The following is a 16,815-nucleotide window of genomic DNA, read 5'->3' as shown; positions in this document are numbered from 1 at the left end:
GGGCATACTGGGAGCACTGGGAGGGACTGGGGACACAGACTGGGGACACTGGGGATACTGGGAGGGACTGGGGACACAGACTGGGGACACTGGGGATACTGGGAGGGACTGGGGACACGGACTGGGGACACTGGGAGCACTGGGGACACAGACTGGGCATACTGGGAGGGACTGGGGACACAAACTGGGGACACTGGGAAAACAAACTGGGCATACTGGGGATACTGGGAGCACTGGGAGGGACTGGGGACACAAACTGGGGATACTGGGAAAACAAACTGGGCATACTGGGAGCACTGGGAACACAAACTGGGCATACTGGGAGCACTGGGAACACAAACTGGGCATACTGGGGACACAAACTGGGGATACTGGGGATACTGGGAGCACTGGGAATGGGATACTGGGGATACTGGGGACACAAACTGGGCATACTGGGAGCACTGGGAGGGACTGGGGACACAAACTGGGCATACTGGGAGCACTGGGAATGGGATACTGGGGATACTGGGAGCACTGGGGACACAAACTGGATATTCTGGGGGAACTGGGAATGGTATACTGGGAATACTGGGGATACTGGGAGGGACTGGGAGGGACTGGGGACACAAACTGGGGATACTGGGAGCACTGGGGGAACTGGGAATGGGATACTGGGGATACTGGGAGCACTGGGAATGCTGGGAACATTGGGAATTTCACCAGTTTGGATTGGGAATTTCACCAGTTTGAACTGGGAATTTCACCAGTTTGGAACTGGGAATTTCACCAGTTTGGATTGGGAATTTCACCAGTTTGGAACTGGGAATTTCACCAGTTTGGATTGGGAATTTCATCCCAATTTTCTGGGATTTTCCCCGCATTTGGAATTCGGGAATTGGGATTTTTCAATATTTTTATGAATCCCAAAATCCAAACTCCCAAAATCCTTTTTAGAGTTTGGGAGCTTCGGGATTTGGGAACAGGGCTGGGAGTTTGGGATCAGACCTTCCCTGACTGGGAATTTGGGATTAAACTTCTCCCAGACTGGGAATTTTGGGATCAGACCTTACTCAGACTTGGAATTTTGGGATTAAACCTTTCCAAACTGGGAATTTTGGGATTAAATTCCTCCCACGTTGGGATTTTTGGGATTAAATTCCTCCCACGTTGGTATTTTTGGGATCAATCTCCTCCCACGTTGGGATTTTGGGAGTCAAAGCTCCACCCAAGTGGGAATTTTGGGATTAAATTCCTCCCACAGCAGGATTTTGGGGATTAAATTCCTCCCACGTTGGGATTTTTGGGATTAAACCTCTCCCAAATTTGGAATTTTGGGATTAAATTCCTCCCACGTTGGGAATTTGGCAATAAAACCTCTCCCGAAATGGGGATTTGGGGATCAAATCCCTCAAAAAACCAGGAATTTTGGGATCAAATCCATCAAAAAACAGGAATTTTGGGATCAAATCTCTGAAAAATCAGGAATTTTGGGATCAAATCCCTCAAAAAATGGGAATTTTGGGATGAAATGCCTTAAAAATCAGGAATTTTGGGATCAAATCCCTGCAAAAGTGGGAATTTCGGGATCAAATCCATCAAAAAACAGGAATTTTGGTATCAAATCCCTCAAAAAACAGGAATTTTGGGATTTCTGGGGATTTCCGGCTCCAGAGGGATGGAAATTCCAGTTTTTTCCTGGGCTGGAAAACTGGGAATGGGATGGGAAATCAAACTGGGCAAACTGGGATTGGGAATAATGGGGAAAATGGGAAAAATGGGAAAAATGGGAATAATGGGAATAATGGGAATAATGGGATCAGGATCAGCTGGAAATCCTCCTGATTTCTGGGAAAAAATGGAAAAAACAGGAAAAATTGGGAAAAACAGGGGAAAATGGGATCAGGGGGTTGAGCAGCAGCTGGAAATCATCCGGATTTTCATGGAAAAAAATGGAAAAATGGGAAAAATGGGATCAGGAGCAGCTGGAAATCCTCCTGATTTCTGAGAAAAACATGGAAAAAACCAGGAAAAATTGGGAAAAACAGGGGAAAATGGGGGAAATGGGATCAAGATCAGCTGGAAATCCTCCTGGTTTCTGGGAAGAACTGGGAAAAATGGGAAAAATTGGGAAAAAATGGGATCAGGGATGGGAAAATGGGATCAGGAGCAGCTGGAAATCCTCCTGATTCCTGGAAAAAAAACGGGAAAATGGGGAAAAAACAGGGAAAAAATGGAAAAAAAGGGGAAAATTTGGAAAAATTGGATAAATGGGAAAAATGGGATCAGAGAAAATCCCGGAATTCCCAAAATTCCCAAAATCCCGGAATTCCCAAAATCCCAAAAACGCTGAGAATTCCCAAAAAATCCCGCTGAGATCCCAAAGGATTTTTCGGAGGGAAAATTCCAGAGCTGGAAATCCTCACAAGTCCCGAGAGGAACATCAGGGAGGATCCTAATTAATTATCCTAATTATCCTAATTATCCCAATTAATTAAGGATCCTCATTAATCACCGCGAGGATTCCGGATGGGAAAAGCCTCGGGAAAAGTTGGGAATTCGGCTGGAAAATCCTAATTGCCCTAATTGCTCATTAGGGGAGAACAGCTGGGAAAGGGAAAATGGGAAAAATGGGAAAAGTGGAATTTCGGGATTTTGGGAGTTTTGGGATTGGAGTGGAATGGGAGAAAGGCTGGGAAAAGATTTGGGATTTTGGGGATTTTGGGGATTTTGGGGATTTTGGATTTTTTGGGATTTTTGGGATTTTTCACGATTTTCAGGATTTGGGGGTTTTGGGGATTTGGGGGTTTTGGGGATTTTCGGGATTTTGGGGTTTTTGGGTTTTGGAGATTTTTGGGATTTTGGGATTTTTCGGGATTTTTCGGGATTTTTCAGGATTTGGGGAGTTTTGGGATTTTGGGATTTCACGATTGGAATGGAATGGGAGAAAGGCTGGGAAAAGATGGATTTGAGGTTTTTGGATTCTGGGGATTTTGGGGATTTTGGGGATTTTTCAGGATTTTCGTGGGCTTGGGTTTTTCAGGATTTGGGGGATTTGAGGATTTTCGGGATGGGAGAAGAACGGGAGAAGGGCTGGGAAAAGATGGAATTTCGGGATTTTTGGGGATTTTGGGGGTTATGGGGGTTTTTTGGGATTTTGGGGGATTTTGAGGGATTTTTGGGATTTTGGGGGATTTGGGGGGATTTTTGGGATTTTGGGGATTTTGGGTTGATTTTGGGATTTTTTGGGATTTTAGGGATTTTTTGAGATTTTTGGGGATTTTTGGGATTTTGGGATTTTTGGGATTTTGGGATTTTGGGGATTTTCAGGATTGGAGAGATCAGGAGAAGCTGCAATTCCCAGAACAGGGCTGGGAAAAGATGGATTTTTGGGATTTTTGGGACTTTTGGAATCCCATAGAGAATCCTTAGAGAATCCCAGTGTCCCAGTGTCCCCAGTATCCGACTGGGACTGGGAGGGACTGGGGCGACTGGGAGAAACACCAGTGACACCAGTAAGAGACACCAGTAAGTGATACCAGTGAGACCAGTAACACCAGTGAGGGACACCAGTAAGTGACACCAGTGACACCAGTGACACCAGTAAGTGACACCAGTAAGTGATACCAGTAAGTGATACCAGTGGCAACTAGTGGAACCAGTAAGAGACACCAGTGACACCAGTGTGACACCAGTGACACCAGTGAGGGATCAATGAGACCAGTAAGAGACACCAGTGAGAAACCAGTAAGGGACACCAGTGACACCCAGTGGAACCAGTAAGGGGCACCGGTGACACCAGTGAGACACCAGTGACACCAGTGGAACCAGTAATACCAGTGACAGACGCCAGTGAGGGACCAGTGACACCAGTGACACCAGTAAGGGACACCAATGTCACCATTGAGAGATAGTGCTGGACACCAGTGAGACCAGTAACACCAGTGAGGGACACCAGTAAGTGATGTCAGTGACACCAGTGACACCAGTAAGGACCAGTGATGGACACCAGTGAGACACCAGCAAGAGACACCAGTAAGAGACACCAGTGACTCCAGTGAGAGATCAGTGACACCAGTGATGGACACCAGTGAGGGACACCAGTGACACCAGCGAGAGAGCAGTGACACTGGTGATGGACACCAGTGACTCCAGTGAGAAGAACCAGTGACACCAGTGACCCCAGTATCCCCAGTGTCCCCAGTGCTCCCAGTGCTCCCAGTATCCCCAGTGTCCCTAGTGTCCCCAGTGCTCCCAGTATCCCCAGTGTCCCTAGTTCCCCCAGTTCCCCCAGATCTCCCAGTGCTCCCAGTATCCCCAGTCCCTCCCAGTTCCATACCAGTCCCCGTTCCCAGTCCCTCCCAGTCCCCCCAGTCCCTCCCAGTCCCTGTTCCCAGTCCCCCCAGTTTATCCCAGTCCCCCCAGTTTATCCCAGTCCCCCCCAGTCCCTGTTCCCAGTCCCCCCAGTCCATCCCAGTTCCGTACCAGTCCCCCCAGTCCCTGTTCCCAGTCCCCCCAGTCTCCCCCCACTCCCTCCCACTCCCCCATCCCAGTCCCCATCCCAGTCCCTCCCAGTTCCGTACCAGTCCCCGTTCCCAGTCCCTCCCAGTCCCCCCAGTCCCTCCCAGTTCCGTACCAGTCTCCCCAGTTTATCCCAGTCCCCCCCAGTCCCCACAGTCCCCATCCCAGTCCCTCCCAGTTCCGTACCAGTCTCCCCAGTCCGGAACATTCCGGTTCCTCCAACAAAGAGCTCTTTGTACTGGGAGGGACTGGGGGGGACTGGGGGACATGTGACAGTCAGACTGGGATATGTGACACCGGCACTGGGGGCACTGGGGGCACTGGGGGGGACTGGGGACATGTGATACTGGGACTGGGGGGACTGGGGGGACTGGGGGGACTGGGGGGACTGGGGGGACAATGACAGACTGGAACTGGGGACATGTGATACTGGGACTGGGGGGACTGGAGGGACAATGACAGACTGGGACTGGAGACATGTGACACCTAAACTGGGATATGTGACGTTGGGACTGGGAGAGACTGGGGGCACTGGGGGGACAATGAAATCTGAACTGGGAGAGACTGGGACTGGGGGGACTGGGGGGACACGTGGCACTGGGACTGGGAGGGACAATGACAGTCAGACTGGGATGTGTGATACTGGGAGGGACTGGGATTGGGGACATGTGATACTGGGATTTGGGGGCGGCAGTGACACCCAAACTGGGATTTGAGGGGACAAGGGACACCTAAACTGGGACTGGGGACATGTGATACTGGGACTGGGAGGGACTGGGGGCACTGGGGGGACAATGACAGACTGGGACTGGGGACATGTGACACCTAAACTGGGATTTGGGGGGACTGGGGGGACATGTGACAGTCAGACTGGGATATGTGACACCGGCACTGGGGGACTGGGGTGACTGGGAGGGACTGGGGGGACGTGTGACACCCGAACTGGGAGAGACTGGCACTGGGGGGGCTGGGGGACACCCAAACTGGGATTTGGGGGTGACGTGATACTGGGACTTGTGACACTGGGACTGGGACGGACTGGGACTGGGATTTGATACTGGGATTTGGGGGTGGCAGTGACACCCAAACTGGGATCTGGGGGGACTGGGGGGACATGTCGTACTGGGATATGTGACACTGGGACTGGGACGGACTGGGACTGGGATATGACACTGGGATTTGGGGTGACAATGACACCCAAACTGGGATTAGGGGGACTGGGGGACATGTGATACTGGGACTGGGAGGAACAATGACAGTCAGACTGGGATTTGGGGAGACAGTGACACCCAAACTGGGATTTGGGGGGACAAGGGACACTTAAACTGGGATATGTGACACTGGGACTGGGGGGACAGTGACACCCCAACTGGGATGTGTGGGCAACAGTGACACCACAACAGGGACAGACTGGGATATGTGACATTGGGATTTGGGGGACAGTGACACCCCAACTGGGATTTGGGGTTTCCAGTGTCCCCAGTTTGGGATTTGGAGTTTCCAGTTGGGGATTTGGGATTTCCAGTGTCCCCAGTGTGGGATTTGGGGGGACAATGACACCAGTTTGGGATTTGGGGTTTGCAGTTTGGGATTTGGGGTCTCCAGTGTCCCCAGTTTGGGATTTGGGGGGACAATGACATCAGTTTGGGATTTGGGGTTTCCAGTGTCCCCAGTTTGGGATTTGGGGTTTCCAGTTTGGGATTTAGGGTTTCCAGTTTGGATTTTGGGGTTTCCAGTTGGGGATTTGGGGTTTCCAGTAACTCCAGACTGGGATTTGGGGTTTCTAGTTGGGGATTTGGGGTTTCCAGTGTCCCCAGTTTGGGATTTGGGGTTTCCAGTTTGGGATTTGGGGTTTCCAGTGACCACAGTTTGGGATTTGGGGTCTCCAGTGTCCCCAGACTGGTATTTGGGGACAATGACCCCAGACTGGTATTTGGGATTTCCCTCTCCCCGCCCCTCCCCCCGGTGCCACCTGAGCCGCCGGTGGCACAAAGGGGCTTTGATGGCATCAAAGGGACATTTGTGTCCCCAGGACCCCCGGGGGGGAGGGGCGGGAGGGGGAGGGGAGATCATGGAAAACCCCAAATCCATAGCTGGAGAGACAAATTCAAACTGAAACCCCAAATCTGCACCCGGAAACCCCAACCTCAAACTGAAACCCTAAATTCAAACTGAAACCCCAAATCTGCACCCAAAAACCCAAATTTGCACCCAACCCCCCCCCCAATTTACACCTAAAACCCCCAAATCTGCACCTGGAATCCCCAAATCTGTACCTGAGACCCCAAATTCACACCCAAAACCCCAAATTCACACCCTAAAACCCCAAATTCACACCCCAAACCCCCAAAATCCGCACCCCAGACCCCAAATTCACACCCGGAGGTGAGGAAAAATCCCAATTTGCAGGTTTGGGGTTCCCCACAGTGGGGTTTGGGGGGTCCCTCTTGTGTCTCTGACTTTGGGGTCTCCATGGTCCCTTTGGGGTCTCCATTGTCACTTTGGAGTCCCCAGAGCCATTCCGGGGTCCCTATTGTCCCTTTGGAGTCCCTATTGTCACTTTGGGGTCTCCATGGTCACTTTGGAGTCCCTATTGTCACTTTGGGGTCTCTATTGTCACTTTGGGGTCCCCGCGGTCACTTTGGGGTCCCTATAGTCACTTTGGGGTCCCCAAAGCCATTCCGAGCTCCCCATTGTCCCTTTGGGGTCCCCGCAGCACTTGGGGGGTCCCGGTTTGGTGTCCCTTTTTGGGGTCTCAGTTTGGGATCTCGGTTTGGGGCTCCGGTTTGGGTTCCTGTTCCCTGTTGGGGTCCCGGTTTGGGTTCCCGGTTCCCGGTGCCGCAGTGCCGCAGTGCCCGCTCGGTGCCCGGTGCCGGTGCCAGTTTCCGTTCCTTGTTCCCAGTCCGTTCCCAGTTTCCCTTCCCCATCCCCAGTCCGTTCCCAGTCGGTTCCCGGTTCCGGTGCCGTAGTGCCGTTCCCAGCTTCCCTTCCCCATCCCCAGTCCGTTCCCAGTCGGTTCCCAGTCGGTTCCCGGTTCCGGTGCCGCAGGGTGACCCGGGCCGGTTCTTGCTGCAGTCCCGGGGCGCTGCGGGGTCACTGCGGGCCGGTGCGGCCTCAGCACGGTGCCCGCAGTGCCGGTGCGGTCCCGGTGCGGTCCCGGTGCGGTCCCGGTGCGGTCCCGGTGAGGTCCCAATGCCGTTCCGGTGCGGTGCCCGCATTGCCGGTGCATTGCCGGTGCATTGCCGGTGCAGTCCCGGTGCATTGCCGGTGCATTGCCGGTGCATTGCCGGTGCGGTGCCCGCAGTCCCGGTGCATTCCCGGTGCGGCTTCAGTGCGGTGTCGCTGCCCGCAGTGTCGCTGCCCGCAGCCCCGGTGCGGTCCCGGTTCAATGCCAATGCAGTCCCGGCGCGGTTTTAGTGCGGTCCGTTGCAGTGCCCGGTGCGGTCCGGTGCAGTGCCGGTGCAGTCCCGGCGCGCTGCCCACATTCCCGGTGCGCTTTCGTTGCGCTGCCGGTGCGGTCCCGGTGCGGTGTCGCTGCCCGCAGTGTCGGGTCAGTTCCCGGAGCCTCAGGCCACCCCGGTGCGGTGTCGCTGCCCGCAGTCCCGGCGCGATGCCACATTCCCGGTGCGGTGTCATTGCGGTCCCGGTGCGGTCCCGGTTCAATGCCGATGCAGTCCCGGTGACTCAGGAGATCTCGATGCGGTCCCGGTGCGGTGTCGCTGCCCGCAGTGCCAGTGCAGCCCCGGTGCAGTGCCGGTTCAACGCCAATGCAGCCCGGTGCGGTTTCAGGGCTGTCCCGGTTCAATACCGGTGCGGTCCCGGTGCGGTGTCGCTGCCCGCAGTGCCGGTGCAGCCCCGGTGCGGTCCCGGTTCAATGCCTGTGCGGTCCCGGTGCAGCCCCGGTGCGGTCCCGGTTCAATGCCTGTGCGGTCCCGGTGCAGCCCCGGTGACTCAGGAGATCTCGATGCGGTCCCGGTGCGGCTTTAGCGCGGTCCCGGTGCAGTCCCGGTTTTAGCGCGGTCCCGGTGCAGTCCCGGTGCGGTTTCAGTGCAGTACCGGTGCCGTCCCGGTGCGGTTTTAGCGCGGTTCCCGTGCAGTCCCGGTTTTAGCGCGGTCCCGGTGCAGTCCCGGTTCAATACCTGTGCCGTCCCGGTGCAGTCCCGCTGCGGGGCCGATGCCGTTCCGGTGTCCGGTATTGTCCGGCATTGTCCGGGATGGGGCCAGAGCGGCGGCAGGCTGGGCCCCAGCAGTCCCGGTTCGATACCGACGCGGTCCCGGTTCGGTGGCGGTTCAATACCGATGCGGTCCCGGTTCGGTTCCGGTTCCGGTCCCGGTGTCCGGTGTTGTCCGGCATTGTCCCGGGCAGTCCCGGGACCGAGCGGCACCGGCCGGGATTGGCTGGCCGAGCGCCACTGCCCCTCCCCGGCCCGAGCCGCTATAACGGCACCGGACAGCCCGGCAGGCACCGGACAGCGCCGGACAGCTTCGGACGGCACCGAGTGGCACCGAGCGGCACCGGACAGCACCGAGTGGCACCGGACAGCTTCGGACAGCTTCGGACAGCACCGGACAGACCCGAGCGGAACCGAGCGGCACCGGATAGCACCGAGCGGAACCGAGCGGAACCGAGCGGAACCGAGCGGAACCAAGCGACACGAGTGGCACCGAGTGACACCGAGAGCCGAACCGAGCAGCCATGGGAGAGTCACGGGGGTGAGAGGGACAGAGGGACAGAGGGACAGAGGGACAGAGGGGACAGAGGGGACAGAGGGGACCCTGGCCCCGAGTAGCCATGGGCGAGTCCCGCCGGTGAGACGGACAGAGGGACAGAGGGACAGAGGGACAGAGGGACAGAGGTGACAAGGGGGACAGAGCGGGTTCTGGCACCGAGTCGCCATGGGCGAGTGCTGGAGGTGAGAGGGGACAGGAGGCACAGAGGGACAGAGGGACAGAGGGGACAGAGCGGACAGGGAGGACCCCCGAGGCACCGGAGACAGAGGGGACAGAGGGACAGGGAGGACAGAGGGGACAGAGGGGACAGTGGGGACAGGGAGGATTCCGGCCCCGGGCAGCGAGGGGCGAGACCCGCCGGTGAAGGGACAGGGGACAGGGGGACAGAGGGACAGAGGGACAGGGGGACAGAGAGACAGGGAGGACGGGGGGACAGGGGCAGTGAGGGGACAGAGGGACAGCGGGGATCACCGGGACACGGAGGCAGAGGGGACCCCTGGGAAAGGGGGACAGCGGAGACAGGAGGGGACACGGGGACAGCAGGAATAGAGGGGGGACAGTGGGGACCCCCAAGATAACGGGGACAGCGGAGGCACTGGGGACACTGGGGACAGTGGGGACACTGGGGACACGGGGAGAGAGGGACGGAGGGGACAGAGGGGACCCCCAGGACAGGGGACAGGGGGGACAGAAGGACAGAGGGGATCCCGGCCCCGGGCAGCCATGGACGAGTGCCGCCGGTGAGAGGGGACAGAGGGACAGAGGCGACAGAGGGGACCCCCGAGGCACCGGAGACAGAGGGACAGGGGGAATAGAAGGGACAGAAGGGACACGGGGACAGAGGGGACATGGGGACAGGGGGGACATGGGGACAGGGGGGACAGTGGCGACCCCCAACCCGGCAGCGCCGGAACCGAGTGGCCATAGGAGAGTCACGGGGGTGAGAGGGACAGAGGGACAGAGGGACAGTGGGGACAGGGGGAATAGAAGGGACAGTGGGGACAGTGGGGACAGTGGGGACACAGAGACAGAGGGAACTCCCGGGGTACTGGGGACACTGGGACAGCGGGAATCGAGAGGGGACAGTGGGGACAATAGGGACCCTAGGGACAGAGGGGACAGAGGGGACGAAGGGAACCCCCGGGACACGAGTGGGACACGGGGACAGCGGGGACAGCGGGGATGGAGGGGACACAGGGGACAGAGGGGACAGAGGGGACAGTGGCTCTCAATGTCGCAGGAGCTCTCAGTGACCTCGGCAGCAGCACTTTGGGGTCCCGGGAGGGGTTTGGGGACCGCCAGGTGACAATGGCCGCCTTGGGGTGACAATGTCCCCTTTGGGGTCCCAGAAAGGTGACAATCCCCCATTTGGGGTCCCGTTTGGGGTCCCATTCGATGTCGCAGCTGTCCCCATTTGGGGTGACAATGTCCCCATCTGGGGTGACAATGATGTCCCCATTTGGGGTGCCAATGTCCCCATTTGGGGTGCCAATGTCCCCATTTGGGGTGCCAATGTCCCCATCTGGGGTGACAATGATGTCCCCATTTGGGGTGCCAATGTCCCCATCTGGGGTGCCAATGTCCCCATCTGGGGTGACAACGTCCCCACCCCGCTGTCCCCTCAGGCTCTCGGCTGTCCCTGTTGTCACCTTGCTGCTCTTGGTCACCGCGAGTGCCAAAGGTGAGCGGGGAGGGGCTGGGGACACCTGTGTCACCTCGGTGTCCCCAAATGTCACCCCAGTGTCACCCCCAATGTCTCCAATGTCCGCAATGTCCCCAATATCCCCAATGTTCCCAATGCACCCAATGTCCCTAATGTCACCCTAGTGCCACTCCAATGTCACCCCAGTGTCACAAAATGCCCCCAATACCCTCAATGTCCCCAATATCCCCAAATGTCCCCAATGTCCCCAAATGTCCCCAAGATCCCCTATATCCCCAATGTCCCCTCACTGTCCCCAATGTCCCCAAATGCTCTCAGTATCCCAATGTCCCCAAATCCCCAGTGTCCCCAACATCCTCAATGTCCTCAAAGTCCCCAAATCTCCAATATCCCCAATGTCCCCAAATGTCACCCCAAAGTCCCCAATGTCCCCAATGTCCCCAAATGTCCCCAATGTCCCCAAACCCCCAATGTCTCCAATGTCCCCAATGTCCCCAAATGTCACCTCAATGTCCCCCAATGTCCGCAATGTCCCCAATACCCCCAATGTCCCCAATGTCCTCAGATGTCACCCCAGTGTCCCCTCACTGTCCCCAATGTCCCCAAATGCTCTCAGTATCCCAATATCCCCAGTGTCCCCAATGTCCCCAATGTCCCCAATGTCCCCAATGTCCCCAAATGTCCCCAATGTCCCCAAATGTCACCCCAAAGTCCCCAATGTCCCCAATATCCCCAATGTCCCCAAATGTCCCCAACATCCCCAATGTCCCCAAATATCACCTCGATGTCTCCAAATCCCCAGTGTCCCTAAATGTCCCCCAATGTCCCCCAATGTCCCCAGTGTCCCCAGTGTCCCCTCGCTGTCCCCACAGCTCTCTCAGCCCCCCTGGATGTCTCTCTGTCGGCTGAGGGACAAAGCCCGGGTAGGATTGGGGACATTTGGGGACATTTTGGGCGATTTTGGGGTAATTTGGGAGATTTTGGGGACTTTGGGGTGATTTGGGGGATTTTTGGGGTTTTTGGGGTAATTTTTTGGGGGATTTTTGGGGTGTTTTTGGAGTGATTTTGGAGGGATTTGGGGTGAGTTTGGGAGGATTTTTGGGGGAATTTTTCTTTATTTTGGGGGATTTGGGGTATTTTAGGTAATTTTGGTTGATTTTGGGGTGATTTTGAGGGATTTTTGGGGGATTTGGGGGGATTTTGAGGGATTTTTGGGGATTTTTGGGTGATTTTGGGGGCATATTGGAGGGTTTTGGGAATTTTTGGTGATTTCGGGAGGATTTTGGGGGATTTTGGAGTGATTTTTAGAGGATTTTGGGGGATTATTTTGGGGATTTTGGGGTGATTTCGGGTGATTTTTGGGGGATTTTTTGGGGTAATTTTTGAGGATTTTTAGAGGATTTTGGGGGATTTTTTGGGGATTTTTGGGGGATTTTTTGGGGATTTTTTGGGGATTTTTTGGGGGATTTTTTGGGGAATTTTTCAGGAATTTTATTTAAAATTTTCCAATTAATTACCACCATCCTGAAATAGTCATTTGGAATCACAACTTCGCCGTTTTTCCACCACTGAACCGTCGGCTTTGGAATCCCAAATTTTTGGGGATTTTTGGGGAATTTTTGGGGAATTTTTTGAGAATTTTTTGGGGATTTTTTGAGGATTTTTGGAGATTTTTTGGGAATTTTTGGAGGATTTTTTGGGGAATTTTTGGGGATTTTTGGGGGATTTTTGTTGGAATTTTTTGGGGAATTTTTGAGGAATTTTTTTTAATTTTTTGGGGAATTTTTGAGGGAATTTTTTGAGGAATTGGGATTTTTTTGCTGATTTTGGGTGATTTTGGGATAATTATTGGGGGATTTTTTGGGGATTTTGGGGTAGATTTTTAGAGGCTATAGGGGGATTTTGGGGCATTTTGGGGTGATTTTGGGGGGATTATTGGGATGATTTTTTTGTGATTTGGGATGATTTTGTGGGGATTTTAGGGTGATTTTGGAGGGTTTTGGGGGGATTTTTTGAGCAATTTTTGGGGCATTTTGGGGTGATTTTTGGGGTGATTTTGGTGTATTTTTGGTTAATTTTGGTTGATTTTTTTGTTGATTTTGTGGGGATTTTAGGGGGATTTTGGAGGATTTTTTTGGGGATTTTTGAAGCAATTTTTGGGATGATTTTTTGGGTGTTTTTGGGATGATTTTGGGGTCATTTTTGGGAGATTTTTTTGGGATTTTTGGGCAGATTTTTAGAGGATATTAGGGGGATTTTGGGGTGATTTTGGGATGATTTTTTGGGGGATTATTGGGATGATTTTTTTGTGATTTGGGGTGATTTTGTGGGGATTTTGGGGTGATTTTGGAGGATTTTTTGGGGGATTTTTGGGGTAAATTTTGGGTGATTTGGGGATGATTTTGGGGTGATTTTTGGGGACATTTTTGGGGTGCCAAAGTCGCCTCTGTCCCCCCAGAGCCATCAGGTCCTTCCAGGCTGGAAGCTTCGGGAGAGAGTGAGTGAGGCAGGGAGGGAGGGGAGACCCCAAAATAACCCCAAAAATAACCCAAAATAACCCAAAAATGACCAAAAAACCCCCAAAAAACAACCCTGGGATCCCAAAATAACCCCAAAACCCTAAAATAACCCCAAAACACCCCAAAAATAACCCTGGGACCCCAAAAATAACCCAAAATAACCACAAAAATAACCCCAAAACCCCCAAAAAACAACTCTGGGACCCCAAAATGACCCAAAATAACCCAAAACCCCCAAAACTCCCAAATCCCCCAAAACCAACGCTGGGACCCTAAAATGACCCCAAAACCCCCAAAAATAACCCTGGGACCCCAAAATAACCCCAAAATCCCCAAAAAAACCCCAATCGCCCCAAAAACAACCCTAAAGCCCCCCAAAATAACCCTGGGACCCCAAAAATGACCTCAAAACCAACCCTGGGACCCCAAAAATGGCCCAAAACCCCCAAAAAACAACCCTGGGACCCCAAAAATAATCCCAAAATCCCCCAAAACCCAGAAAAACCACTCTGGGACCTCAAAAATAACCCCAAAACCCCCCAAAATGACCCCAAAACCCCAAAAAAACCCCAAAAAACAACCCTGGACCCCAAAAATAACCCCAAAAAACTCCCAAAATAACCCCAAAAAACTCCCAAAATCCCCCAAAACCTCACCAGGAACCCAAAAATAACCCACAAAAGCCCCAAAAAACAACTCTGGGATCCCAAAAATAATCCCCAACACCAACCCCGGGACCCCAAAAACCTCACAGGGACCCCAAAAAACAACCCAAAAACCACCAAAATCCCTCCTGGGACTTCAAAAATAATCCAAAAAAACCCCAAATCCCCCAAAAAATAACCCCGGGATCCCAAAAACTCCCCTGGGACCCCAAAAATAACCCCAAAAAACCCCAAATCCCCCCAAAAAATAACACCAGGACCCCAAGAAACAACCCTGGGATCCCAAAAATAACCCCAAAAACCCTCAAAACCTCCCCCTGGAATCCCAAAAATAACTCCCCAAACCCCAAAAAAAATCCAATATCTCAAAAAAGAACCTTGGGACCCCAAAAATAACCCCAAAAAACCCATAAAACCAAGTCTGGGACCCCAAAAATAACCCAAAAATCCACAAGCCCCCCCCCCAAAAAATCCTAAAATCCCCTGGGACCCCAAAAAATCCCCAAAACCTCCCTGTGACCCCAAAACCCTCTGACCCCCTTTGCCCCCCAGGCGATCTGAGCACCTCAGCGCAGCACCTGGGAAAAGGTAAGGAACCCAAAAATGGGGAAAAAACCCAAAAATTGGGGTAAGAAAACCCCAAATGGGGAAAAGAACCCAAAAATGGGGCAAGAAAATCCAAAAAATGGGGGAAAAGAAACCCAAAAATGGGGAAAAAACCCAAAAATGGGGAGAAAAAACCCAAAATGGGGAAAAGAACCCAAAAATGGGGGAAAAAACCCAAAAATGGGGGAAAAAACTAAAATAAGGGGGAAAAGAACTCCAAAAATGGGGAAAAGGGTCCCAAAAATGGGGGAAAGGATCCCAAAACTGGGGGGAAAAACCCCCAAAATGGGGGAAAAGGAATCCAGAAAGGGGAAAAAAACCAAAAATGGGGAAAAGGATCCCAAACCTGGGGGCAAAAACCCCAAAAATGGGGGAAAAAACCCCAAAAAATGGGGGAAAAGGAATCCAGAAATGGGGAAAAAACCCAAAAATGGGGAAAAGGACCCAAAAATGGGGAGAAAACCCCAAAAATGGGGAAAACTGCCCCAAAAATGGGGTAAAAAATCCAAAATGGGGTAAAAAAACCCCAAAATTGGGGGGAAAAATTCAAAAATGGGGGAAAGGATCCCAAAAATGGGGGAAAAAAGCTCCAAAAATGGGGAAAAGGACCTCAAAATTGGGGGGAGAAAACTCCCCAAATGGGGGAATATCCCAAAAATGGGGAAAACTGCCCCAAAAATGGGCACGGGGACCCCAAAAATGGGGATAGAGACCCCAAAAATGGGGAAAAACCCCAAAAATAGGGGAAAAACCCCAAAAATGGGGGAAAAGAACCCCAAAAATAGGGGAAAAGAAACACAGAAATGGGGCGAAAACCCAAAAATGGGGGAAAAAACCCCAAAATGGGGGAAAAACCCAAAATGGGGTGAAAAGAGTGACCCTCAGGACCCCCAGGGTGACCCTCAGGGTGACCCTAAGGACCCTCAGGACCCCCAAGACCCTCAGAGTGACCCCCAGGGTGACCCGAGGGTGACCCCCAGGGTGACACTCAGGGTGACTCTAAGGACCCTCAGGACCCCCAAGACCCTCAGAGTGACCCCCAGGGTGACCCTCAGGGTGACTCTAAGGACCCCCAAGGCTCTCAAGACCCCCAGAGTGACACTCAGGACCCTCGGGGTCACTCTCAGGGTGACCCTAAGAACCCGCAGGACCCCTAAGAGCCTCAGGGTGACACTCAGGACCCCCAAAACGCCCAGGGTGACCCCCAGGGTGACCCTAAGGACCCCCAAGGCTCTCAGGACCCCCAGAGTGACACTCAGGACCCTCGGGGTCACTCTCAGGGTGACCCTAAGGACCCCCAGGACCCCCAAGACCCCCAGGGTGACCCTAAGGACCCTCAGGGTGACTCTCAGGACCCCCAGGGTGACCCCCAGGGTGACACTCAGGGTGACTCTAAGGACCCCCAAGGCTCTGAAGACCCCCAGAGTGACACTCAGGACCCTCGGGGTCACTCTCAGGGTGACCCTAAGGACCCCCAGGACCCCCAAGACCCCCAGGGTGACCCTAAGGACCCTCAGGGTGACTCTCAGGACCCCCAGGGTGACCCCCAGGGTGACACTCAGGGTGACTCTAAGGACCCCCAAGGCTCTGAAGACCCCCAGAGTGACACTCAGGACCCTCGGGGTCACTCTCAGGGTGACCCTAAGGACCCCCAGGACCCCCAAGACCCTCAGGGTGACACTCAGGACCCCCAAAACGCCCAGGGTGACCCCCAGGGTGACCCTAAGGACCCTCAGGGTCACTCTCAGGATGACCCTAAGGACCCCCAGGACCCCCAAGACCCCCAGGATGACCCTAAGAACCCTCAGGGTGACTCTCGGGACCCTCCTGTCCCCCCAGGTGTGACGTCAGTGGCCCTGCCTGGCTCCCCGCTGGCCTCTCGGGACCCTCAGGATGACCCCCAGGATGACCCTCAGGAACTTCAGGACCCTCAGGATGACCCTCAGGACCCCCAGAGTGACCCGCAGAGTGACCCTCGGGACCCCCAGGGTGACGCTCAGGGTGACCCCCAGGGTGACTCGAGCTGGAGCCCCGAGAGCTCAGCGAGCGCCCAGCGCGGCTGGAGGGGCAGCGGTGGGTGAGGGGACTGGGGGGGTTTGAGGGTCCTGGGGGGGATTTGGGGAGGGATTTG

At 54.2% G+C, this 16,815-nt stretch overlaps 1 protein-coding gene and 1 long non-coding RNA gene across 2 annotated transcripts; one reads left to right on the top strand and one right to left on the bottom strand.

The window, feature by feature from the left end:
- Positions 1-214: 214 nt before the first annotated feature.
- Positions 215-677, bottom strand: LOC146421818 (uncharacterized). Its single transcript, XR_014848456.1, has 3 exons — positions 581-677; positions 427-475; positions 215-256 (listed from the first exon to the last, which is right to left on the bottom strand). It is a non-coding gene; the product is annotated as an uncharacterized LOC146421818 (long non-coding RNA).
- Positions 678-8,843: 8,166 nt separating this feature from the next.
- LOC146421817 (uncharacterized) lies at positions 8,844-16,757 on the top strand (the record flags this gene model as incomplete). The annotated part of the gene is made up of 8 exons (XM_085047035.1): positions 8,844-9,018; positions 9,168-9,213; positions 10,857-10,912; positions 11,767-11,817; positions 13,353-13,391; positions 14,631-14,666; positions 16,524-16,578; positions 16,624-16,757. Coding segments are annotated over exons 2-8 (388 nt in total), but the record flags the coding sequence as incomplete, so codon positions are not given.
- Positions 16,758-16,815: the final 58 nt, after the last annotated feature.

This window comes from Lichenostomus cassidix, unplaced genomic scaffold, assembly GCF_008360975.1.
Source record: "Lichenostomus cassidix isolate B80296 unplaced genomic scaffold, HeHo_3.0 HiC_scaffold_770, whole genome shotgun sequence".
In the NCBI taxonomy this organism is placed as follows: Eukaryota; Metazoa; Chordata; class Aves; order Passeriformes; family Meliphagidae; genus Lichenostomus; species Lichenostomus cassidix.
The sequence above is the reverse complement of the archived record's forward strand: the minus strand, read 5'-3'. Positions and strand labels throughout refer to the sequence as shown.